A 26,694-nucleotide genomic window follows, 5' to 3' on the forward strand; every position below is an offset into this window, starting at 1 on the left:
GAGGCAAGGAAGTGTGGTGGAAAAAAACAGGGGACTGGGAGGTCTAGATACTTAGATTCTAGTCTTGGCTCTGCTATTGCTATTCGACCTTGGGTAAGTGTATCCGTTTCCTGTGGTTGCTGTAACAAATGACCGACTTAGTGGTTTAAAACATCACAAATTATCTTTCAGTTCTGGATGTCCCAAGTCAGACATGGGTCTTAGGGGGCTAAAATCAAGGTGTTGGCAGGGCTGGTTCTTTCTGGAGGCTCAAGAGGAGAATCTGTTTCCTTACTCTTTCTAGTCTTTAGAAGCTACCCACATCCCCTGGTTCGTGGCCCCTTCCTTCAACTGCCGAGCCAGCAACGGCTAGTGGAGTCTTTCTCATGCTGCCTGACACTGATCCTCTTGCCTTCCTCTTATAAGAACCCTGTGATTATATTGGACACATCCAATAATTCAGGGTAATTGCTTCATCTCAAGATCTTTAATTTAATGACATCTGCAAAGGCCCTTATGCCATGTAAATGAATACATTCATGGGTTCCAGAGACTCAGATGTAGATGTCTTTGGCAGCCACTGCTCTGACCACCTAAGAAAGTCAGCTAACATTATCTGTTACTGAGGGAGCCTATATGAACTAGATTAGTTCATGCAATAAATGAAGGCCTGGGTGACACAATCAAAAACAAGCTAGACTCAACCCCTGTCCTGGACAGAGCTTTTGGTATTGAGGGAGATATAAGCATTAACCAGAAAAAAAGTAAACATCATTTTTTAGCTATGTTAAGGGCTAAAAGGAAACATTAAGTATAAGGAGAGAGTTTTACAAAGTGATCTGGCCCAGTTGTAGATAAGGGGGCAGAAGGAGTCAAAGAAGGCTTCCCTGAGGAGGTGGCAGCGAAGCAGAGAAAAAACAACTTATTTGCAGTTATCCAGCAGAGTGTGTGGAATAGTGGGACTGGTAGAGAGAACTGATGAAAATTTCCAGAGGGAAGAGCCAGTGCTCATGGTTAGGCCTTGGGGCGTGAAGTAGAAGAATGCCATTCGGCACTCGCCACTCGTTGGGAGCACTGAAGTCCTTAGGGCTAAGAGCATAGGGAGTACAAGGGGAGTGTGCTGAGAGAGGCAATGGGAAGGGAAGTTAACACTTAGTAAGTGATCGGGTGCTCCAAGAGGTTTACATGTCACTAGTTTTCATAAGCAAGATACCATTATGACCTTCATTTTGTCAATGATGAAACTGAGGGTCAGATAAGCTAAATGACTTCCTCAATGTCACCCATCTGGTGGAGTCAGGACTTGCAGGGAAGTCTGCTTTCATCATTATGTAACGCCACGTCGCAGACAGCGTTGTAAGACCTTGACATTTAACCCCTATGCTAAGAGCAACTGGGAGCCATGGAGCAATTTTAAACACTTTAGGAAGATTACTTTGTTTAATCAATTGCAAGCATCAGGCCAGAGAAGAAGCAATAGCTCTCAGGTCAAACAACATTGGTTCAGTTTAAACAAGAATAGTACAGATGGTGAGAAATTGAGCGACTCAGTAAATGTTGAAGAGGCAAAACTGATGTATTGCTAATTGACATGGGGTGGAAGAAAGAAGGAGGTGCCAAAGATGAGGGAGATCCAGATCATCTGGAAGGTCCATCAATTCTATTCTTCTAAGATAAGGAGCTTATCCAAAGCTGTGGACCAGAAAATAAACGTATGCTATAGCCCTAAAACTATCAAAGCCCTTCACACATCAATAAGAAAATAAGCAATGAGTAAAAAGGTTTGAATAAATTTCGAGTTCCCAACAAAAATTCAGCAGAATTTCTCCATGGCAATAATCTTGCAAAGGATGAATCCTGCTTGCCATCATTGCTTTGATTCTGTGTTTGTGCTGAACTCTTTCTAATTGTCATCAATTATGATTCATTTACTTTTAGGTGTCTTGCCTGTCATAATATTATCATTTGTAAGTCTTTCCCTTTGCAGTCAGTGAGAATCTGTTGTGACATCTCAATAAAGCAGGATTCAATCAAGGTGTGAATGAATTGTTAATCTTGTTATAAATAGAAGGTACCATATGTCAGTATGTAAGGGATGGCTTCCTCTTTGTTGAAAACAATGTTAGTGAAACAAAACAAAAGAAGTTTCAGAAAGAGCTGGTTCAGCTCACCAAGCTTCCAATTATAGCCAACAATTCTCTGCAGCTGATTCATATTTCTGAGACAGGTATTCACACATATTTATTTAGAATCACAATTTAGAAGAGAAAATTAGCATCAAATTTGGACAACAGAGTCCAGGTATATCCATTCCTCCTGATTTTGACCTGTGGCGATAGCCTTATAACTCTCTATGTCCTCAAGAGGCAAATCCTGTGAGCTGTTTTATCAAAACATTGTTTGCTCCTTTGTAGTTCTACATGCAATACAGATTTTTTAAAATGTGGCTAAATTGGCTGAGTTCCAGCCCAAACCAGTTCGTGAAAAATATACTCTGAGTCTTTTACTACATGCACACTCTCTGAGTGGTGAGGGCTCTCTCTGGCTCATTCTATCCTTGATAACGCATCCAAAATGTGATACTCAAGTCAGCGTGTGTTTTCTGAGGAGAGCCCACGTTTGCTCAGAGGTCCAGCAAACACCAAAACTGGTAAAGCTTAACTTAGCATCTCATAATCTAGAGCTAGTTCCTCTCTGCTCTTCTGGAGCCCTCCTCACCTCCATCCTCTACCCCAACTCTTAAGCCAATAAAATGTGCTCTACCTCGTTCCACTTTTTTAAGGCCTCACTAAGTGACTAGCTTGTTAGTTCAAAATCAAGTTAGTGGCTCATAACAGTTCTCCTCCAGTGCCCAATGGCGTTACTACTAAAATCAATGCAGAAGAGTGGAAAAAGCTTGGGTTTTGGCATAAGCCACTTTTGGGTGCCAGTCCTGATTCTTCTATTCATTCACTGAGTATCCCGAGAAAGTTAAGTTGTTTAAGATGGCATCATGTGTCAAATAGTGATTCATATATCACAAAATTGCTGTGAGGATTAAAGAAAAAAACATATGTCCAGAGACTGGCCTATTGATTGACAACTGGGTAGTGGCCAGATGTAGCCCCCTGGAGACTCGCCTCAGTGATTGGTCATCACTGAAGATCTGGACACCTTGATTTTCATTTTCCCCTTCTCTTCATCTTTCTCTCCTTTCCTTCTTCCCTTCCTTTATCTTCTCCTTTCTTCTCCAATGATTTATTGAGCTCTTGCTAGGTTCAAAACATTTTCCTTCCTTATTTTTCCCTATTCCCAAAACAGAGGGCATTGGTTGTGGCACATAAAATGAGAAAACTAGGTGGGATGCACCATGCCTGGTGAAGAGCCATTTAGAACAATGACCCTCCTGCCCTGTATCTCCAAAATTCATTGTAAACTTGTTTCACAATAGTCATTAGAGACACAAAGGAAGTGTTGATAAGCTCCATGATTCATTTAAGGACCAAGGTTAATTTTTATTTATTCCCAGGTCATCACAAACAGAGGCAGATGGTGGTGGCATTTCCTTGTTGCCGGGAGCTCAGATATTATCTGGATAGATTTCAATAAGCTTTGTGTCCATTCCCTCTCAGCGCGGGCAGCTTTCCTGGATAGAGCTCCAGCCACCCGAACTGCAGACGGATTTGATTTAACTCCAATGACTTGTGGTCAGCAATTGAGGTCACTTGGGCCTGGCTGGAAGCAAGCCAGCATCGCCAAGGAGAAAGCTTGACATCGTTTATCCTTTAGCGGCTCTTCCTTTGGAGGGTTTATTTTTGGTGACCTATTTAGGCAATAGCTTACTACTCTGTGGCTATCAGTTTATTGAAGTCGCTTTCTCTCGATTTACTAGTATTGGATGACTGGGATGGTTTAAAATCACAGCCTATGGAATCTACTTACAGAACATTATAGGAATGATCTTAAAGGGTCATATCCCTGGTTAATCCAATTCTGTGCTACACACAGAAGTAGAATGCATAGTCTCTGCTTTCAGAGCTTATATTCTAGGTGAAGAGGGCAATCATATTATAATCACGAAAAAATCCGAGACCATAAGATGAGGTACGGCTAGTGTATTCGTGGGTGGTTTGTAAATGCCAATAAAATCTCCTCCCTGCTCCTTTAGGTTCTTAGTAAACTAAGATCACAGAAGGTAGGTAAAGAGTAAAACAGCATCAGCTTTTCTTCTAGGTGGACAGAACCCAATAACCCTTAAAGCAGAACTTCTGGTTGTACTGAAACCAGAGCATGGCTTCCATCTAGTTTTCTTCAAGGAGGGTTGGAATGGGGACTAGAAAATTGGGTGACTAGAACAGTTCAGGAAGCATGGAACCTACTTTGGGCTCAGGGACAGACAGACCAGCAAGCTGCAAAGGAAGGCCAGATCCAAGCCACTGGACCTGGCTCCCTTCCAGAGCAGGCTGCATGAAGGAGGTCCAGCCTGAGTAACAGGTCTTGTCCAAGCAGCTGGACCAATCGTAGGGACAAAAAGTAGGCAGTATTCAGAGAACTAGGCAAACCAAGAGGCCGGCAAGTTGGTGAGTACCAGAGAGGTCTGACACTAAGTCCCAGTCTGGTGCTTGGGCCAAGCCAGGCAAGAAGAACACAGAAACACAACTGCGAGGAAACTGAAGCCCCATGCAGATACCCAAGGTCAAGCTCAGGAAGACTGGGGCAAAAGAAAACCCTATAAAAATCCTGGAGTATCAAATGAGAAACAAACCAGAAGACCAGTTGTCAGCATGAGATTTGAGGGCTTTGCGGCAAGACTGATCTGATACTGACTACAAATACTACTGAATTAAAGCTCACAACATGCTTAGCACAGTGCCTGGTAGCTTTGAGGGCTCAGTATATCTTAGCTTTTATTATCATCTGATTTTAAAGATAAAATTAGCTGGAGTACCAGGTGAAGTCTTTCTATTTAAAACCTATTTTGAATAATGGACTCTTTATTCTTAATTGATCCCAAATGGTGATCAAATCAGAGTGGATCCAGAGCATAGTTCTCATGTCCCAGTTCTAACAACTAGTCTTCTGGTTTGTTTCTCATTTGACACTTGCTCCAGTCTTCCTGAGTTTGACTGTGGGTGCCTGCACAGGGCTTCAGTTTGTCCCCCATTAAAGAGGATAATCTTTGATTTATCACTTTAAAAATTCAGAAGTTTTGGGTATTCCAACTAAGTCCATGTCAGTTTCTTCCTTATGAAGGCAACTTTTAGCCATTATCATATTCTTTATCCTCATGAAATCCATCAGGAAATCTCTTTCTGGCTCTTATTGGCACCTCCTTGGCCACTATCTCCATTGCCAGGAACTAAACCTGGCTTATTCTAGTCTATTTTTTTTCCCTTAAAGTAAAAGTACCTTAAAGATAGAAAATATAATTGTGGAATTTATGCCCTGATGTTGGGGAGGTGAGAAAGAGACAAACCTTAAAACTCAAATAAATGTTTTCGAGTCAGAGGGTGACCGTTCCTATAAGGTTAGCATCACCAATCTTTCTCCTGCTTTCCTAGTGTGTCATAAGGATTAAATCATATGTATAAATGCCTCATGCAATGCCAGCACCCAGTATGTGTTAACAGTGTTTCATTTATTTTAAATGTAAAGTTTCTAGAACACACCCTGTCTCCTCACTACCCCTTTTCCACTATTACACACATAAAAAAAAATCTGTTCTGCCAACACTACATCTAATGATTAGCTGATCGTCACAGGAATAACTATTGGAACCTACATGATAGAGTTGTTATGAAGATTAAATGATTTATATACGTCAAGGACTTAGAAAAATGCCTGGCAAGCAGTCAGTGTTGGGTGCTATTATTAGTGGTAGTTGTCATAGCCATTATTATCATCTTCACAGTATTTTATATCAGATGCCTCTCTATATTTCTCATCACCCTGCAGAGCTGAGAGCTAGATTTCCGAGATGATATATAAAAAGAGAAAGGGCTATATTGACAGAAATACTTATGCCATCCCCTGGTTTCTTCGTATCACCTTTGTGTTGTCCAAGACTTCTTTTTGACTACATACCCACCTACAATCCCCATTACATTAGATCTATGGTCACAGCCATACCTTTTCCTATATCTATATGCCATTTCAGTATTCAGATGCAATCTTTATAAGAAGTAGAGAGATGAAGACAAAACCTAAGAGGCAGAGTTTTATCATGAGATATCAAGTATTTAAATAATATCACTCTTCACTGACTGCACTGGACTAAGTTTGCTAGATTGCATTGAATCTAATTGTTATTTTCACATCTCTACCCAGCAAACGGGTGCTCATGAAAATGGTCAAATTAGTTAATAGGAAAATAATGATGCTATATGTTCTTTGAACACCTAAGGGTGATTTGAAAACTAGAGTGATTTCACCTTGCTACACCGTGTGTGAGCAGTCACACTTTAGCTATTTAACATGAACAATGTCTAAGAACTTTGGCTCATGTCCCCTAAGATGTGACATTCTACTATCTCTATTAATAAGCACAATATTTGGTAGTGCTCCAGCGTTCCAGGGATAGAGCATGTACACAACAGAACAAGCAAAGTTAAATTAAGGTCCAGAGATTTGTATGGCGAATGTGCAGCTATATGTTCCAAAACCAATCGATGGAAACACTGTCAGCTATTGTCGCACTTTTAAAACTATTGAGTCTTTGCTTTACTTTTCCTGCCTCTCTCTTGGTCACCATCCCCCAAGGCAAGCAGATATCCTTTCCAGGAACCAGACAAGTCACAGTGTGGGAATGTCATCCTGAGCTTGGGTGTAGCTTAGTATTTAATCATTTTTCCTGTTATCTATTGACCTGAAACAATGTCCCTAGTTTTGCACACTGAATCTTTGAGTCTCCATTGATATAACTTGACTGCTCCTCTCCGTCTCCCAGGATCTAGTCCCTCATACCCTGCTTGCCCCTACTCTGATATGTGTGTGATGTCTAGGACTTTGATCTCCTGGAATTTGTTATGTGAGAACTCCCCAAAGCTGCTAGCTTGCTGGTCAACTTGTGTACATTCCATGTGGCCAGTCTGTGTCCTCCTATGGGGAATCCCCTGGGACCTAACCAAGGACCAATATGTACCACTGGCCTCAACTGAGACAAGGAATTGTCAGGTCTTTGGACATGGTATGCAGGCATACCAACTCTTTCTTAGCAATCAGCTGGGTCCACTCTGACCAGAAGGTGGGTGGCACATTTAAACTGTAACAAAATCTGCCTAGCACCTAGTATGTACTAGCACTGTGCTGGGTGCTGGCAACACAATAAGGAAAAGACAGCCATAGCCCCTGTCCTCTGCAGGGGTTTGTTCCAGCTCATGTATCAAGGGACAGGTTATAACTGTTTTCTCCCTCCACCCTTATCCACACACTGCTTTGATAACTCTGAAAATGTGACATGAACTGTGTTCTATGAATAGAAACATTTATTTTTGATAATTTCAACAAAATGACAGAAGTTCATCTTTATTGGTGTGCAGGCTATTTCTTCTGTCTGGGCTTTACAATCAGCAAACTCCTACTGATTTTTCCACTGTTCTTTCCCCCATGAAGCTATCACTAAACTCATGTGTAAACACCTCATCCCCTGGACTCTCACAGTACCTTCTCAATACCCTGAAGGAGCAATTCTCATGTGAATTGTCACTGTCAGGGGTGCTCCATCTCTTCAACAGTTAGTGAGCTCATTGGATGAAAAATGGTATCTTACTCCATTCTGCAATGCTAGTGTCCTGCATGGCACATGGTAGAAAGTTCGATGGTAAATAAAATTAACAATTGTTCTTTAAACTCTTGGTTATTCCCAAGCTAAAGGAACTTTCAGCTAATAAATAGGATCTAAATTTTATTGAGGACCACCTAGGTGGCAGACATTGTATTGGATGTCTTATATCTGTGTTCCGTATATTCTTCCTAACAGCCTTACATGATACGGACCATTTCTTCCATTTTAGAAAAAAAAAAGAAACTAAAGCCCAGAGAGCTTGTTCCATGTCCAAAATCACACGTTAGGACTGGAACCTAAAACTGTGTGTACCACATTGCCTTCCAGTCATAATTACCTCATGAACTAACCACCCACTTAGCTTCCCTCAGAGCTCACATGGCCCTGAACCTCCCTTCTCATATAAGAAGAGCTCCCCCTCCTCTGGCAAGACTTCCTACCTTGACTACACCCATGGGGAAAAATCCACTTAGGTGCATTGGGAAAAGAACAACCAAGTGAATTATAAAATGGGACCATTACCTCTACATGCCTATCAATAACTAAAGCATATGGTTGCGTAAACTGAGTTATTCCCTTCGGCTTATTACACTCATTACTTCCTGTCAGTTAGAGTTCACCTGTTTCAATTTTACCAGAATGTGTGAATTGCATATTTCATATATTACTTAGCAGGAGACCACCTGAGTTTTTCTTTATTCTCTCGATCCCCCCACCTCCACAGAATGATAGTAGTAGGGCAGTCAAGAGGTCTTATTTGGTCTGATAAGTGATTATTTTTCTCAATGGAATGCCAAATATGATGCTAATTAATGTTTATAGTTATTCTGCATTAGCTAATGCATAAACATGCATCACATAATACACACTTCTTTTTCATATATTCTCCTTGATTTTGAATCATGTCTCCACTTAGCTATGAGACCTTGGGCAAGTTGTCTTATCTTTCTGAGCCCCATTCTCCTCATTTGTAACATGAGGATATCATGTTTTCCATGGTTGTTGTGCGAATTCAGGGAAACACATATGTAGTTCATGTGCAAAAATTGTTATTTTAACACCTACAGCAGAATTTCTCATAGGGACAGAACTTTGTACAAAAACGCTTTGTTAAGCGTCTTGGGGTAGAGATTCTGAGGGTAAACAAATATCTGCAAAAGGCAAAGCAACAAAAATGAGCATCTGCCAGCCAGTTGTAATAACTTGTTTTTACTGATATGAAGGGAAGAGAAAGGAGGTTGGAAGGGTGGGGAAGAGAAAATGCTGGGGATGATGTGAAGCAGGCCACTCAGTTGGGAAGCAGCCATGCATTTCTCAGGCGACTGACTGAGGACACATCAGGAGCTGGGTGTTGAATGTCCATTGGAAGCTGAGCTGCTGCAATACCAGCCACTCTATCACCCAACTCACACTCTCAGTAAGTCTATTCTTCTCAGGAGTGCTGCTTGGTGTGCGTAATTTAATTTATATGTTGGCCATTTTCTTGTTTTCCAGCTCCTGAATAAGTGTCTGTTTTCACCTTACATGAGGCAGAAACATGACTCAGCACCTCTTTGAGCTCTACATGAAGAATCCACTCACACAGAAGCATTAGTGAGTGATATGCTTTACTGAAGATTTTGTGGAGAAGATAGCAGAGGAGGTTTGCCTTGTCCAATCCTCAATAAGAGCTAAACCAAATCAATAAAACAAAACTTAGAAATATGTGTTAGACACTTCTAATCTCTATAGTCTTCACTGGTGGCCACAAAACTGGGTGTGGGGCCTATTCCGATCCTTTCTTCTCCTATGCAGAGCCCAATCTTGCCCGCTCTTCCTCAAGAACAATGCAAATTCTTTTCCTTGTCTTATAACCGAACATTTAATTATTATTTGTTATATGCACAGACCCTTGGGCTCTCATCCTAGTAGCTTATCAGAAGATTTCTTGCTCTATAATGTAGCATTCTCTGGTACATTAAAATTTCCCCAATTGGAGAGTGAAAACTAGGAGTGACCTTTGGGTCTTTGGTATAGTGTGGATCAGAGAGATAGCTTCTGTTAAAGTGAGACCCCAGAGTCAGAGGTGGAAATGCTGGCAGGAGAACATAAAACTCATTCTCTATAACCTTCTTCGCACCCCAGGATTCCCTATCTGCAGAAGGGGGAAGGGAAGGAGTAGGGAAAAGGTCGGATTTGAATTTCCCTTGGGCAAAGACTAGTCAACGTGATATTCTCTCTATCTCAAGAGGCTAAGAGGTCTGATTTGATATATTTGACAGCAGTATAGCTCCTAGTCCATAGTAGGTGCTCAATAAAAGTATCTCTATTTTCCCCCAATCATGATTAACATTGTCTTTACTCCCTACAACCCTGATCAGAAATTAGTCAAGACAATAAGAAACCAGAACTGACCTGCGGTCAAACTCATCCTCCAGGGTCACCCAAGCCTTGCCATCCTGTGGTTGAAAAACCTGCTTGGAATGGCATTGACATATACAGAAAGACTTGGGTATATTTTGTTTCCACAAAAATAACACCCACTCTCTTGCGGGTTTCTTCTTTCTTTCTTTCTTTCTCTTTCTTTCTTTCTTTCTTTCTTTCTTTCTTTCTTTCTTTCTTTCTTTCTTTTTTAGCTAAATGGCATGATGATTCTCAATGGAATTCTTACAATTCTCTCTGGGAAGTTTGAATGCCTCCTGTAATTTAGTTAAACAGCTTTTAGGTATCACAGAGAAACTTGTTACTCATGGAAGAAAAATGGTTCCCTGCACTCAATACTGGGGACCTCTTAATGTCCATGTGGGGCTGCTTGATTCACTCTTTTCCCAAAATGCAGTGAAGGGGCAATCAGTACATGAGCTCTCATACCATTTGCTGCTGTTCTATTTACTGCTTCTTTATTTACATAACTAGAAATTCACATCCTAACATGTTTTGCAAGCTGTCATGACATGAGAAGCTAGTAATCTGCTATATTTTGCTTGCTAACATATTTTTGACATATTTTAGCTTTTGATTATAAGATTGCATCTTTGCCTGCTACCATCTGTCTCAACTCAATGGAACTCTGGCATTTACAAAAACAGTGGGGTGTAGTATTTCTTATATACTTGAACTCTATCAGAAACATGCTATTTTAAGTCATAACCAATATGTCATGCTTTCACACATGAAATCTAAAATGTTTGATATCTTGTGAGATCTGCCAGGGATAAGGAACATATCTTCACATGTAATTTGGCTGAGATGAGAAATAAATTAGTGAGAAGGGAGCAGTACTTAGATTCTAAACAGAGGTAGCGTTTAATGTGGTTCATATCCTCTCCACTATGCTTATTCATCCCTTTATAAGCATGATTAAGATCGTCTGTGGAAATACATCTTATTTTGGACTTTGTAATCTTCTGGTGGCCGACATTCCTGAGACATTTTCAAGCGTGGAATAGCTATCTACCAACATTTAGCAAGAAGGCATTTCCTACATGGTGTCTTTTTCTCATTCCTATTTTGACTCATTAGGGAAAATTACCCTAGGTTTAACCCAAAGGATTAGCTTGGTTCACGTCTCCGCTGACAACGCTAGGACTGTGCAACACAGAAAAAAGTGACATTGTATTCAAACAACGTGTTGGAGAAAAGGCAAAAAAAAAAAAAAAAAAAAAAGGCACAGGCCTAACATGCATTTATTCAACACCAAGCTTAAATGAATTTATTATGCTCCTAGATTGCACCCCATAGGCCAAGAAGCTGTCAACTATTGACATTTTCTTTTCTCTCCATGTTCTGAGTTGAGTGTAAATATATTTGTCAAGGGAATATAAGTGTATGCTTAGTTCAGTATATGCCCGTTTCATCAGAAGGAAAGCTCTTATTATTTGTAATCACAGTCAACATCTTTGTTGCTTTAAGAAAGGAATGGGCTGCAGTTTAGATTTACATATGCATTTGGTACCTTTTCAGATTCTGTTTTGAATGCTGTTTTAACCTCCCTATTGCATATACACAGCATTAGCCATTTTTAGTGCAAAACTCCATTAATGATAGAGAAATGATTTTGGTCAGTCTGGTGTGGACCACAGCATGCCGCTGATTGTTTAGAAACAGTTGATTGCAGGATTTGAGAGCTAAACACATCCACTGAAACCATTACTGTAGAAGAGATCAAAGAAGGAGGCATCCAACTCCAAAGTCTTGTGGCTACAAATTGAGTCTATGCTGACCTGAGTTCCTGTTGCCCTTCCTCTTCTGATTAATGAGGATGATGGCAACTGTTGAACTAAGAAAAAAGGCTGAGACTGAGTCTCTGGGTAATTATAATTGGGAGTTCCTGGGGAGCAGGGATCTTGTCTTACCCTCTCATCCTTTGTATTTGGCACAGAGTAGGCAAACAGCATGAGTATGTTGAACTAAGATGGACTGAGGATTGTAGTCAAGCTAATAATTCATCAACATGTGCTTAATTGAGTGTCTATGAGGTGTTATCACTGAGGGTAGGTGAACGAAACATATAGAGCAGAGTCACCATTTTTGAAAGTTTTACAATCTAGCTAGGACCACCAAAACTAGTTTTCAAGGAAACTATTATTGCTAGACTAGGTTGTTAGTGCAATAGGACTTCAAAGAAAGGAGACAATGGTGCAAATAAGAGTGGGATTTATGGAGAAAGAGGGCCTTGGTCTGTGACCGGAAGACTGAGCAGGATTGAGGTAAGTGGAGAGGAAGAAGGTAGACTGTGCGAAGAGTGAGAATAGATAGAAGTGAACAATTTTAAAAAAGAAAAAATGAACTAGATGTGCAAAGTAGAGTGATTTGGCTTGACTGACATGGGTTGAAGCCGGATGGGATATAAGACTAGTGGGTAGATGGGCAAGGTTAAAACACTTGAACGTCAAAGAAATATTCATCTTTTTTATGGAAGATAATGGACTATTACTCCAGGTTCTCACAAACAGGAGACATACTAAAAGTGGTGGGGTTTTGTTTTGTTTTAGAAAAACTGTAAAGGTGTGCTTTGAGGGAATCAGAAGGGTAAGAGGAGCAATGAGGAAAAAATAGCGATTCTAGAATCAACATAAAAAGAGCCCGGATTAAATAATAATAATACTTAAAGCAGTAAGTTTCCCACATAAGGCATCTAATATGTTTTGGGTGTTTTTAAGCATTGACAATAATATCGGCAAACATCCTACAATAATTTGTAAGTATACTCGCTCTCGAATGATGAAAAAAGAAGTTTCAGAAAAACAAAACAGGTTTGTCTAGGCTACACAGCTATTAAGTGGTAGAAAAGGATTCAAACTCCATTTAAACTGTGCCCTTTTCACTACACTACTCTGGGAGTCACTGGCACTTATTGAATGGGGAAACGATATGAAATAAGTGTTTTATAAAGATTAACGTGGTGGCCCTATACAAGAAGGATTAGAAAGAGGAGAGACCAAAAATAAGTAGATAAAAAAGAGTCTCCCTAGAGTCCTGTCATTGCAAATAGAGAGGAAAGAATAAACGTAAGAAATATTGCCAAGCATGAACATGGGTCCCGGTGACCGATGGTCTAAATTTTTGAAAGGCAGAGGAGATGAGAGGACTGAGGGAAAATGCCCAGAAAGATTAGGGGGTGAGAAGGCCACTGGTGACCCTGGAAACACATATTTAGTAAAAGGATATTGATGCAAGCCAGCCTGCAGGTGAGGAAGGAGTGAGTCGATGGAAAGGAAATGGAGAATGTGGGAGCAGACCACAGATTTGAGAAATTTGGAAAAAAAATTAAAGAAATAAAAGTCTTGTGAGGAAGTTTCAGGGTTAAGAAAAAAATTTTCTTTTGAAGACGGGAAACCTGTGCACCCATTTGAAGATGGTATGTGAATGGAAAGAAGGTATTAAAGGAGCTAGAGAAAGAGGGGCCCCTGCACATGGAAGGAGTCAGAGAGGGAAGGCGGGGTGGGTTAGAATTGTTGGACGGCCCAATACAACTTTCCATGATGAGGAAGTCCCATATGTGTGCTGTTCCGTATAATAGCCACTAGCCCCATGTGGCAACTGAACATTCGAAATGTTTCAAGTGAGACTGATGAACCATGCTTTTTATTTTGCTTAATTTGAATTGATTTCAATCTAAATAGCCATATATTTAAATAGCTAGTGGCTACCATGTTGGACAGTGCATGGCCCTTAGAAAAACAAAGGTTTTGTCTTCTGTAGAAGGGAACTAGACTCTTATTAGGACTCAGGAAAGGAGAGCAGAGAGGGAGACAAATCAGAGGTGTTTTATATGCAGTGTAGAAAAAATGACTTTGCCCCTGACAGGTGACATTAATTGTCATTGGCTATACTTTGCTGACAGCTACATTATTAGATCGGTAGATTAGGAGAGCCCACCTACCTGAGTTATGAGGCACTTGAATTTCACATCTCCATGTAGATGTCGTGGCCTCAGTTCTAGTCAGCATTGACCAGATGAATTAACGAATTGTCGAATCTCATAAGTCACTACCAAAACTTACTCGCATTCCATCTGTAGCTCTTGATCAAGATGTTCCTTCTTCATGTGACAGGGAGATAGAGAGGTTGGTGTCTGAATGATGACAAAGCCCATCTCTGATTTTCTAGTGCCCATTGTACTTCCACATCTGGTAGTCACTTTGGACTTGGGTATTCTAAAGCCAAAGGAGGTGATTCCCCTCAGAATGATTTCACTTAGACGTAAAAGTTTTCTTGAAGAACTTGCCACCCAGAGAAAGAGGTGTATGTCCTGCCCTGTATTCTGCCAGTAAACAAAGAGATTATCCCAAATAAATGTCTATCATTGCCCTGAAATGGCATCACACGTCGTCATTTCGATGGTGTGCCCTCTGCTAGATCGTGGTGTGTGTTGTTTGGGCTGTTTTTTCATAGCCTCCGCAGCTGGGAATTCAAGATGCTATACTTAGGCAGAAGTCCATGAAGGAATTAATTGATATGAGCCAGAAGTTGATTGCCATTTAAGTACTCAGCCTCCACCATTGCCAAGTTTCCCTCTTTGCAGAAAGAACTGAGCTTGTCTGAAAACTGGCTCATTCAGGCTGTGAGCACAAGATGGAATTCAACCTTTAATATGCTGCAACACCTGCTTAGAAATAAAGGGGCTCTGTGATTTTGCCCCCAAGGAGTTGACAGCTGACTTCATTACAGAAGAATCTGGCGGAGATGGTAGTGGCTACTCCTCAGGCTCCGGAGGCACTCGCCCAGGAGCGCACTGGCAACCAGACCGGAGATGGGGGACTTGGCCAGAAACCCAGGCTGGGCCACTTTACCTTAAATCATTCTTCTTCCTTGAACTCTAGGAGTTTTCAGTACCTTTGGTAGAGCTCCCTTCGCACAACTGTGATAAGAGGCTCTGGCCTGCGGAAACTAAGCGGCGAAGCATTTGCAGGTGTTCTCTAATGGGATCTGGATTTTCCAACTTCCTTTCTCAAGGGTTCTGCAGTGTCGCACCCCAAGGCGCCAAAGCAGGGCTGCCACGCTCTATAGAGTGGAACTTGAAGATTCATTGATGTCCTTGTCCAGGTTCTGGAAAAGCCCCAGCCCTGCTCCAAGGAGCCTCACTCAGCCCGCAGGGGACCCCTAGAGGCCGTCTCCAGTGCTTCGACCTTTCGATTCGGCGGGGACCGTGGTTACGCTCACCACCTTTCAAAGTAGAATGTCGACCCTATCACCCATTTGCATGATTTCCAAAGCATGTTAACCTGGCCTTCATTAGTGACAACCGAACTAGCATATCTGACTTGCGACAGAGATTATTGACTTTCTACTATTTGTTATCCTTCATCTTTAAAAAAAAGTCCATCCGAATCTAAATGTCTAGGAACTGGGGTGGGCTGCTAGAGAACACATCCATTTGGTAGATCACTACCTAGCCTGAAGCAACAGAAATATGAAGGCCACGGAATGCCTTCAAAACTGCCTACAAGGCTTATTTAAAACAAAGCACAACACAAACATATATGAAAATCATATAATTATATTTCAAAACATTTAAAATAGTCTGGAATGAGAGTAATTACAAAAAAACAATTGATGGCAGAGGTCAAAACTGGAAATCCAAGAGCGAGACCTGGCCTGAAAGTCTATCTCATATGGCCCGCACAGTGGGAGGGCAGCAGAGTTTGAACAAAAAATGGAGTCGATTGCCAGCACTGAGAGATTGGCACATGGCACACAACCACCCGGATCGTGGGCTTCTCCTGAGACACTGAGCAATCTGCTTCTACTGGCTGCTTTCCCTCCAGGCAACAGTTGAGGCCGGTGATGGGGACTTTGCTCTCTGGGATGCCAGGGTCCCCACTGGGCCAGGTTTCTCACTCACTGAGTTTGTAATCCTGGACCAGGTGTCACGGTGGTGAGGTTCTGCACCACGTTTCCCTTTTCCTGCTTCTGTCCAAACTTGCTATTGATTCTTGTGCTAGAGTTAAAATAATCATTAAATGCCTAGTTGTAAAAAGTGATATCAAAGGAAAAGTCTGGCGCCCCTATTACTTACCTACCTCTCGGATGTTATTTTCAAATTTCTAGTCTTGAGTCCAGTACACTCGCCTGTGAATGTTACTGGCCCAGTGGTTCTCAAATGAGGCTACACTCACCTGGGGCACTTTTGGTGACCAGTTTGCACTCTAGATCAATTAAGTCTGAACCTCTCAGGATGGGATTCAGGCAATGAGTTTTTAAAGTTCCCCAGGTGATTCCGATGGAAAAAGGTCCTCGAAAAATCATATAAAACTTCATATTAGAACAGTTTCTCAACCTGGGAACTACGGGCATTTGGGGCCTGATAATTCTGTTCTGGGGACCAGTCACATGTATCGTGGGATGTTTAGCAGCTCTCTGGCCATGTATAGCATGAGATAAGAACCACTGACTCAGATCATAAAATTATGGTCAGGAATAATGGTCATTGTATTGGCCACCTGCATTTGAGAATTTTTTTGAAATTAAGTGCTAGGAAAAAAAAAATCTCTCTTAAGGAAGCGGTATATTCCTTCCTCTCTCTTTCTCTTTTTAAAATTTTACTACCAGGAAACTCCAAGTCAATGCTAAAAACACATTTGAACCAAAATTAAAGCACAAAACAACTACTTAAGCATATTTTCTCCTCTCTACATAATACTGATTTTCCTATTAACATTTTGTTAATCTTAAAGTTCCCTTATTTTCTTAGGGAATAAATAATAAAGTTGCCTTATAGTCTCATAGAATAAATACAAAGAAGGTAACGAGCAAAAGATGGGAATGGCTATTCCATGCCTGTTCAGTATTTATGACCCAAAGAATGGTCAGTTATAAGGATGGACCACATCAGCCAGCCATATGGAGCAAATAAGGGTCAACCCTTTTGGCCTTAAGCTCTGAGATGAGGCTGCTGTGTGTGTGTGTGAAGGAGCCCAATGGCCGGCCACATGGAGGCCTCCAGGAGAATGCTAAGCACAAGACTTCCAACTTCTGGTGTCAACTAGGAGTCTGGGAGATCTCTGAGAGGCAATGCTGTTCTAGGCAACTTGGGAATCCATCCCTAGATAACACCATCACCTGCTTTCTGTGAAACGAAGGGCAGCTTACTTTTAGTGAAATAGAACATGCTCATTAATAACCAGAAGTTTTAAACCTTTTTAAAAAATCATTATTAAGTGTGGTTATTTCATTTTAAACACAAAATCCTTGACTAGATCAGAGATCTTAATTTTTTAAATATATTGCTGAGTATTTTAATTATGAATGTACTTGCATATTCTCAGCATACTTCATTATTTATGTACCCAGTGAAAAAGCTTTTTAATTAAATAGCATGCTGGTAATCCATTGTGAAATGTATACATGTAGGTTCCCCAGCATTAAAAAACTAAATACATGCATACCTGGACTATTCTGGCAAATGTGCATACTTTAACCACTATAAAGAACTTGTTTCTGAATAACTCTAAAATTTGACCAAACTGTTCTTATTGGTAACAAATGAAAGAGTATAACTTGCCAGCACTTTTCATGGTTATTTATATTTAATGCACCCAACTAACTGGGAAATGGGTTAAGCCGTGGTTCTCAGTGAGGCCCCCACGCCAGGAGCACAGCATCACCATGGAACTACCAAGCACCAGGAAATTTTGAGTCCCACCCCAGGCAGACAGAATCACAATCCTGGGGGTCGGGTCCAGCACTCTGTGATGAAGCAAAGCCATCTAGGTGATCCTGATGCAGGCTAAAGTTTGAGAACCATGGGGTGAGAATTATGCCTTGTGGTGCTGGTAATCTGGGTTTCATTCACAGGTCCCCTGGTGACGGGCGGCCACAATGAAGTGGATGTGTCCATGCTTTAGTTCCCCATCAAAAAAGTGCTGCAAGGATTCTTGCTTGTTTACAATTTAAAGATCTGCTTGAGACCCTTGGAATGTCAAAGAGGTCAAGAGTCAACGAGTGAAATATTTCAAGTGTAATATGTTTGGAAGTTGTGCATTAGTATCAGGTATATACTTACCAATTTTGACTAAACATGTATATCAGGACTCAATTTACACCTTGCTTTTCTCTTCTTTCAAAAAAGAAAAAACAACTTTGAAATTAGAGCTCCTACACATTCACCATTTTGTGGCAGGCAATGGTGCCCTCAATCTTTGAGAGACACTCACACCTGTGTGAGGGCTCATGCCCAAGTGCCTTACCTCCCCTGGCTGGGGAACTGAGGCCAGGGGGTGAAATGATCTGGAGAAGACCACACTGGGAGTCGACAACAGAGCTAGAACTAACAGTCACCCAGCTCTCTGCTCTGTGCTTTGTCTCCTGAATGAACAAAGCTGCTTCTTAAGTACACATAAGCCAAACTGCCTCTCAAATTGCAGCCATCTACTTTGAGTTCAAATTTGCACAGCATGACACGAATTGGGCTGCAAATTATGCAGAAAACAGCCATCACATCCATCTGTGATGTCAGAATCCTCCAGTACAATGTGACCTGGTAGTATCTGAGAGAGGAGAAGTGTATTGGGTCTGATTCCTTCCCTATGCAGTATGATGAATATCCACCCAGCTGCATTTGGCCCAGTGTGAAAAGGTTAAATATGATTGAGATTGTGCCTGTGATATACTCAAGAGCAGATTTCATTTCCAAGGGTGCAGGCAATTAGTCGTTGTTGTTGTTGTTTTTAATGGCAGAGTAACTAGGAAAAGAAAACACACACATACACTCATACCTAATGGTAAACTGAATTTATTTCCTCTTGGAAAACAATTCCAGTAATCTCCAGGTTCAGACCGCAGAGTAAACATTAATAACAGTAACATACAGGTTAGTTCAACTGATTCAAGAATTTGGCTGTGTGAAATCATTTAGGAAAACCTTGAACACTCAAAGCTTCAAATGTATCCAGGAAAAAAAAAATCTTTGACAGTCTACATAACAACTATTGCATATATAGTGATGCTACCTGTCACATTGCAAGGCTTACAAATATATATACGGGCCTTATCCAGCTGTGGGGCTCTGTTCTGTGAGAACATCTCTTCATCGGTTGCAAGAATCTTCAGCAATAAAAAATAGTCTTGGATTTAACTGTTGATATACCAAAAGAGAAATTCTAGGCTTAAGGGTAAATAAAAGGAAGTCCAAAATAGTCTCATGTGTAACAGTTGTTTTAATCTGTCTTCCTTGAAAATACTTTCTCTTAAGCCACTTTGCTCACATTTTTTTAAATCTTGTCTGAATAGGGCCCAAGTCCACTTGTCTTTATAAGACCATTTTAGTATCAGACGACATAATACATGTGCAACACTTTATATACAAAGAGTCTATCCGGTGCTCAAAAGTTCAAACACATGAACATCCAACAGTTTTGATAATACAAGTTTTATGGTACAATACAATGTTTCTGAATAATATACATTAACAATGAGAGTTTCCGTGCAAAGAGTAAAACATGTTCCCTTTTTGTGCCACAAAAGTAATTCTCCTTGAGAGACTGTACTTGCACTAACTGCTGTGTTGGGTCATCGTATGATTCTGTAACAAAAAAGAAAGGGGAAAAAACACTTTAGTGATTATATTTTTATCATACCAAGTACCTATAAACTCTGATTGATCTATAAGGCGTGAACAATTTATTTCTGCACCGTGATAAATAGATGCTCATGTGGGCATTGACTCCTCACTGCCCCCCAGTGAGTACAGGGGGTGGGGGGCGGGGAAGGCAAGGCTAAGGGCCCACATTAGGTGAGATGACTGGCTGTACCTTTCCTGTCCTCTGCCTCTGCCATACCTTCCCAGAATTCCCTTTACCTTCCTTATCACTTCTTATCAAAATATAACCTGCTTTCAAAGACCAAGGTAGCACTATTTTAACAGTTTTCTTTACCTGTGCATAATTTCCATTGATTACAAATGGTTTTGTTCTAATCACTCGTAGATGATAAACACCTTGACAGCAGAGGCTCTATCTTTCCCTGAATATGGATTTTAAAGGTAAAAGCTGCCTGACCAAAAAGTGACAGAGGCAGCAGGAAGCTTCTCTAGCTCCTCTCCTGGGGGTAGGCTTGGAGCTATGTCATGATGTGGCTCAGGAGTGGATCACGGTATTTGGCGACCCCCGCCCCCCATCATGCTCAGCTGATGCAGCCTTTGTATTTTGGTAGGTTCCTCTCCATTCACATAGCATGCCCCCTTTCTGAGTGAACAACCTCTTTCCAAACTGTGAGAGGCCAACTGGAATACCGGGGCCTGTGGCCTGTAGGGGATGCTCCCAGGCATTCATTCAGAGCGCATGTCAGGATCTGGCCTGATTTCCACCTTCTCTCCTCTGCACTTACCCTGAGCCATGTTCTCTCACCTCTCACTTTGTAAACCACCTGCTGTATTCTCCTGATTAGAACCTTGAGGCCTAGCTCAAAATACTACCACGTCCATGCTTGTCCCATCAAAAATGGATTTCTCCCTCCTCTGATTTCCTACTGTACTTTATACTGCTTATATAATACACTCTTAGGTCTTGACTTCTGGCCATTTGCAGGTCTGGCTCTCTCCCTATGTCATTAAATCTGGTGTTCATTCATTTATTCCTTCCTTCGCAAACATCTGCTGAACACTTGTAGCACTACTTGGCGTAGGCCACAGCATCACAGTGTTCAGAAAATAGAATCTGGCTAAATGAAAGACTGACTAGCAAGGCAAGGGCTACTGAAGGGAAAATGATGGACCCTGTCTTTATGCCTTCAAAATGCTCACGGTCTAAAGAAAACAGTCATGTGGGCACATCATGGTAAAATAATAGTTATATTAGAAATGAACACAGAAATGACATGCTACACCTGACCTTGCCTGCCCTTTAGGGAAGGCTTTGCAGTGGAGGTAACATGTGACATTTCAGTTGTGGAAATGTGAGTAGGCGTCTGGGATGCAGGGAGGGCACTCCAGGTCGAGATTCACATGGGTAAACGCAATGAAACAAGAATATGCAAGGTGTTGTTGTAGACCTGCAACTCGCTCAGACTGGCTAGAGTCTTCTAGAGTGTCTAGAATCGAGAGTACTGATGAGAAAGGAAGATGGAGGGTGGTTTGGAGCCAAATTGTGAAGCACCTCTGTACCTTGGTAAGCAGTTCCGACTTTGTCTTATAGGCGAAGAGGACCTATGGGAGTTTTTAAAGCAGAGGGTCTTGCCTTAGAGAACTTCGTTATCTTTTTATCCCCAAGAATCTAGCAAAATGCCTGCTTCATGAACGTGCTGATGACAGAGGTGTGGCTGTTGACATTTGCCCAATTGTGACTGAGGGCACAGTGAGGGAGATGGGAGACTTGTGAAGAGAATCTGGTTTTCTGTTCTTTATTTCAAATTCAGTCCATTTTTGAAGATTCACAACAAATAATAATGATGAGGAACATTATTCCTCTCTCTTATTTAAAATATAGCTATTATAATTAAGTGAAAGGAAGACTTTTGTTTTTAGTAGTAGTCATACTTTCAAAGTGCATACAGGAACAGACTATTTTTATGTCAACTCTTTTTCTCTGTATTGATTTTAAATATTTCTAAAAATTATTTTTCACTAATATGTAGACAAAAAAGTAATTAGAATACTGATGGGACTAAAAGGCTTTCCTATTTCCTTAAAAATCAACACAATTTTACTCAGAGAGGTTATAAGCAATACAAAAGTTCGACTACTCAAAATACACTGTGTAAGGTTTCTTGTACCTTTTGCTATCTCAAAGAATCAAGTCTGATCTTATACAAAGGATGTTTTTATTTTTAAAAGAGAATTTAAAAATAAATATAAGTTATGGTGATAATTACATAAATGATAGGACACTGACGGCAGACAGGAAACTTTTTGTTTTATAGTACAAAGTAAAAAACAATAATCAGTTTAATAACATTATTTGTAAATGTTTAAAGTGCTTACAATAGACATTCTACATTCGATAGGATTCTAGAGGTTAATAAAGGAAGATACATTGCAAAATCTCCAGTGTTTTTCTACGTGCTTATATCAAGATACTGCAAAACAAAAACCTAACACAAATTGCCCATAATAGTTGGCAATAGTTGTCTCGGATGCTTTCATCCTAAACCAAAGCCATATAAGTCTCTTCAGAGCTGCAAAGAAATGAACAAATACATATGAATCACTTATTGCAACAGATTGAAGTTGCTACACTAAAGGAGTTATGCTTTGCATATTAAAAGAGAAGAATTTAAATCATTTGAGAGAAGGACAAGAGTATGGTCTGTGAAATTCAAGCTTATACAGAAATAAAGAGCCCCAATATAAATAACATCTAAATGGGAAATCTGGCATGAAAAATGGCAAAGGCAGAAAATTTCCTTGGTGTGGAGATGCCTGAGCACCCTTGAGATCACTTATATGTTGTCATCTTTTTTCTTTTTCCTTTTCGTTCCAGCTTAACTGCGGTCTAGGACAGGGTCCCCTTTCTTGGTGTCCACTGGCAGGGACTCCCAAGGTGGAAAAGGGGATATTCCCAGACGATCTTGGGAAAGGAACATATTTGGACTGAAAGAAAAACGAAACCCCATCCTCAAGTGCTTGCCTTTACATCCTTGGAGGATCCCGGGGATGTGTCTCTTCCCCTCCCCCACACCATACTGATGTCTGAGTTGCCTAGGTTATCGGGTTGGCTTTTCAAGGCTGGAGAGATCAGATACAAAGTGTCAGTCTCTAGACTTCACTGAAGAGCCTCTGAGAAGAGAAACAAGAAGTTGCTTCATAGAAGCCCTCTGTATTTCACGTGTTTTAGAAATCACAGACATCATTTCTTTAGAAAGGGAGACGAGAAGCAAGAGGGAAAGGCGAACAGCAGACCAGATGAGCACTAAGCAGAATGAGAGGGTAGGCTCTGCGCACGGTTCTCTCCTGCCCTGGCTCCTGGCCATGCCACAGAGCTGGTCCGCGTCACTGCGGCGCACACATGGACGCGCAGGGAGGAGAAAGCGCTGCCAGGCCATCAGCAAGCAGCCTTCCCCCTGTACGCGTTCTGCTCTTTAGGTCCAGAGGAAACCACTACGCTAGAACAAAGCAGTAGGTAATCTCACCAATTTTACACAGCAATTCACAGTCCCCAAAGTACTTTAACGCAATGACAGGTTATGAGAAAAAATATCTGTTCCAATGAAGGGAAAATGTTTTACATAATCGAGGAGAACATCGGCGCAACATCGATGGGGGTGGGGGGCGATGACAGAAAAGGAAGTACGAAGAGAAGAAAACTTCTGTAATCCCACAGAGAGCCATATTCTACTCTGCAAAAAGCCATCTCTTGGAGACCCCATGTCTAAGTAACTGAAAATTGCAAACCATTAATCCCAGCTATGAACAGTTGTTTTACACGAGGGGGGTTTGTGTTAAAAAAAAAAAAAAATCAAATCCACAACACACCTTAAAGCTTAAAAGATCTTTCTAGGTATGATACCTTAATAACTAGGTTTCAAAAAAACCACTCTCTTTACTGTAAAGGGCCCCATTTGAAAGGAGTATGTTCTTTTTTTCTCTTTAAATGTAAAATTAAACTTAGAAAGCTAAAAAACAGATGAGGACCTTACAAATTCCCTTCTAGCACTATGTATATTTCTTTTTTTTTTTTATGTATTTCTTTAAAAATATGAGATGCCTTTCATTTTACAAGACTGGAATTCTCATTTTGGGCTTGGCACTCTAACAAATGATTAATTCAGCCTCCTCTTTTCTGAGAGCTGACCACATTTACTGGTCAAACCATTTAATCCTATTTAAAATGCAATCCAAGCAAAATATTCTTTAAATAAAAATAAAAACCCATGATCCACTGAAACCGTTCACCTTGGCCAACCTATTCCATTTTCCTGTGATTTGATGTAAATTTGAATATTTGCTCCTACAACAATGATGAAGTTAAGCTTCAGAGGAAAGCCTGGGGGAATCTACTTCCCAGGATGGAAAAATTAAGTCCCCATTCTGAAAATTTGTGCCACAGATTGTCCAATCTTTTGGCAGAGGCCTCGTCTGGTCTGTGTTTTGTAACCTTCTGTCGGCATCGGCAAATTGTTAAGTAGCAATGGTAATAAAAAATAAAAAAAAACCTGCATTTGAATGGAAGTTTTGTGAGATCTGTTGATTCAAAGACGTTAATCATTTTTACCAGGACGCATCTATTTATAGCCCTTTGTCTCAAACAAATTCTGACAAGCTTTTAAAACTAAGAAAAAGAGCCAGCAGGCTATTTTAAAAGGAATGAAAAAAAAAAAAAAAAAAAAACAAGCTTTCCACTAATTCACCATGCCATTAGAATCTTGAATTTAAACGGCAGTTGTATTCAATTTAAATGAGATGTTTTCCAACCAGATGAAATAGTAGGCAATCATGGCCCTGCAACAATGCGAGGCGGGAAGAAATCAAGAAATATAAGGATTAAATGTGGCTGTTGCTTTCAACAGATGGTGACAGCACCATGGCAGCATGTTGTTTTTTCCTTTAGTTGAACACAAACATTCATAATCAATCATCACTGATTAACTAATTATATTACTCTTCCTTTTATCACTAGGGTTGGACCTTTATCTCTAAGCACTAGAGATAATCTGTATGTTCTTATTTTTCTGGAAGCAGATTCCAGTACACATACAGCCACGCAGTTACAGGCTGTGAACAGAATTCTACACCACCGTCCACCTTTAATCACTCCTGCTTTTTTTTATTTTTTATTTTATTTTTATTTTTTTTTTTAAACAAAAGCAATTGGTTTCCAACAGGCTGGATAATAAGTCTTTTGACCTGCATTCTTCTTTGACCCATTAAGGTCACCTCTGTGCTCGGGCACATAGCTGACTTAGGAAATGCCTGCAAGTCCTACATTTCATCTCCTGCCCACTCAAAATAAAGCTTTCTTTAAATGTGTCTGTACGGGTCCCTGAAGGCCAAAGAGACATCCCTGTAGTGGGCAATGGAGGGACAGAAGCTTCTGCCTTTATTAATGAATGCAGACCATTATGAGTCTGGCTGGCTCCTTCCCTGTTCCCAGAAGCATATACTGTACGTGACTTAAAATGCTAGAATATTGACACAAAGCGAGCCAGGCACCCCTAAGGAAAATTACTCCTTGGATATAATGTAGGCTCGTAACAGCTATTAGAGTACAAAATAAAACCCTCCGGGATCAAACTGACATATACCGCATTCTACCTAGTCCTCAAACATTAGAAGAATTTCTTTGTGAAGGCATTCTCAAGGACAGCATTAAACTGACTTTTGTAGCAATCTGCAACAGCATTTTGGCTTAGAGCTTTTAGTACTAAATCTCTGGTTTGAATCAATATAAGTACTATATCTTCTACATTAATCAATACATCTGGTTCAATACATGTTCTATTAAATTATACTTTCTAATCAAGATTTTTACATTTGCCCTCTCTTTCATTTCCAACTTCTTTTGCTAGTAAAATAGTTTTAAAAGTCTATACAGATAATGATGACAGGATACTGGGTTATTTCCTCAATACGTTAGAGAAAAACCTGTCACAACGCAAAGGGCAGCCTTTAAACATCTTAATAAGGTTAACGGGATGTGAATGCAATAAATTAACATTTTCAAAGTCCACACAATTACGAAAGTACTCATAGTTTTAAACTAATTAAAAGTGAACAGCTGCAGCTGTGGAAGCACCATTAGAAATGTTCTAAAAATTATACCGAAGACCCGAATCATCCTGAAGCGCCAACTAGATTGTATTTTGCACTCCAAAGTGTCCATTTTCCACACACTTTCTGGCAGGAGAAATTTGGGGTAATTGTGTTTTCCTGGACCTTAGATGGTAAACACGAGGAACATATACATGGGTATGTGCATTTTTGTGAGATATGTTATATTTCATCGAATATTCTTTAAAGGCAAATATACAAGATTTCCCAAAGTGGTAGGAGAATCTAAGAAACATATTCATATAATGGATTTTCATAACCAGGGAAGTTGACTCATAATTTGTACTTCGAATTGACTAAAATGAGATTCTACTCTTTTATTTTGACATAACAATGGCATTTCTGAAACTCTGTCATGATGTTTTTGCCCCCCTCTTTGATGTCATAAATGTTGCATTTATGATCATGTTTGCACTGACAGAATTTCCCCTTTTATTTTTTCATATGGTAATATCATCACCATGAACTTACGGAGACACTGACACATTTTCTTTTGACATTTAACAGTTCACGTGGGGTTGGCCTGACATCTCAGAGCATCTTCTGGATGACACTAAGCTATATTAAAGCAAAAGGTGAAATGGCATCATCAGAAGTGATTGTAAAAATACAAGATATTAAAAGGCAGAAAAGGACTATTAGGTTATTTGGTTTGTCCCCTTGCTGGAACAGAATTGTTTTATAAGGTTTATACTCCAGGCCAGTTTTAAATGGTTCTAACAATGAAATTTCCATCATATCTGCCATAGGAAATGATTTCACATTCTAA

General features: G+C 40.4%; 1 protein-coding gene across 4 annotated transcripts in view; it reads right to left on the reverse strand.

Moving 5' to 3' along the window:
- Window positions 1-18,406: 18,406 nt before the first annotated feature.
- ZNF521 (zinc finger protein 521) overlaps window positions 18,407-26,694 on the reverse strand; it is a 263,268-nt gene continuing 254,980 nt past the window's right edge. For 2 of the 4 annotated variants that reach the window (XM_016120247.2, XM_016120431.2), the window contains one exon: window positions 18,939-19,745. In XM_016120247.2, coding sequence (XP_015975733.1) covers window positions 19,716-19,745 — 30 coding nt within the window. In that variant the 3' untranslated portion in view covers window positions 18,939-19,715. Of the gene's footprint in view, window positions 19,746-26,694 lie in introns of all 4 variants that reach the window. The other 2 variants (XM_016120335.2, XM_016120171.2) reach the window with 2 other exon arrangements.

Source organism: Rousettus aegyptiacus, unplaced genomic scaffold (assembly GCF_014176215.1).
Source record: "Rousettus aegyptiacus isolate mRouAeg1 unplaced genomic scaffold, mRouAeg1.p scaffold_m13_p_12, whole genome shotgun sequence".
NCBI classification, from domain to species: Eukaryota; Metazoa; Chordata; class Mammalia; order Chiroptera; family Pteropodidae; genus Rousettus; species Rousettus aegyptiacus.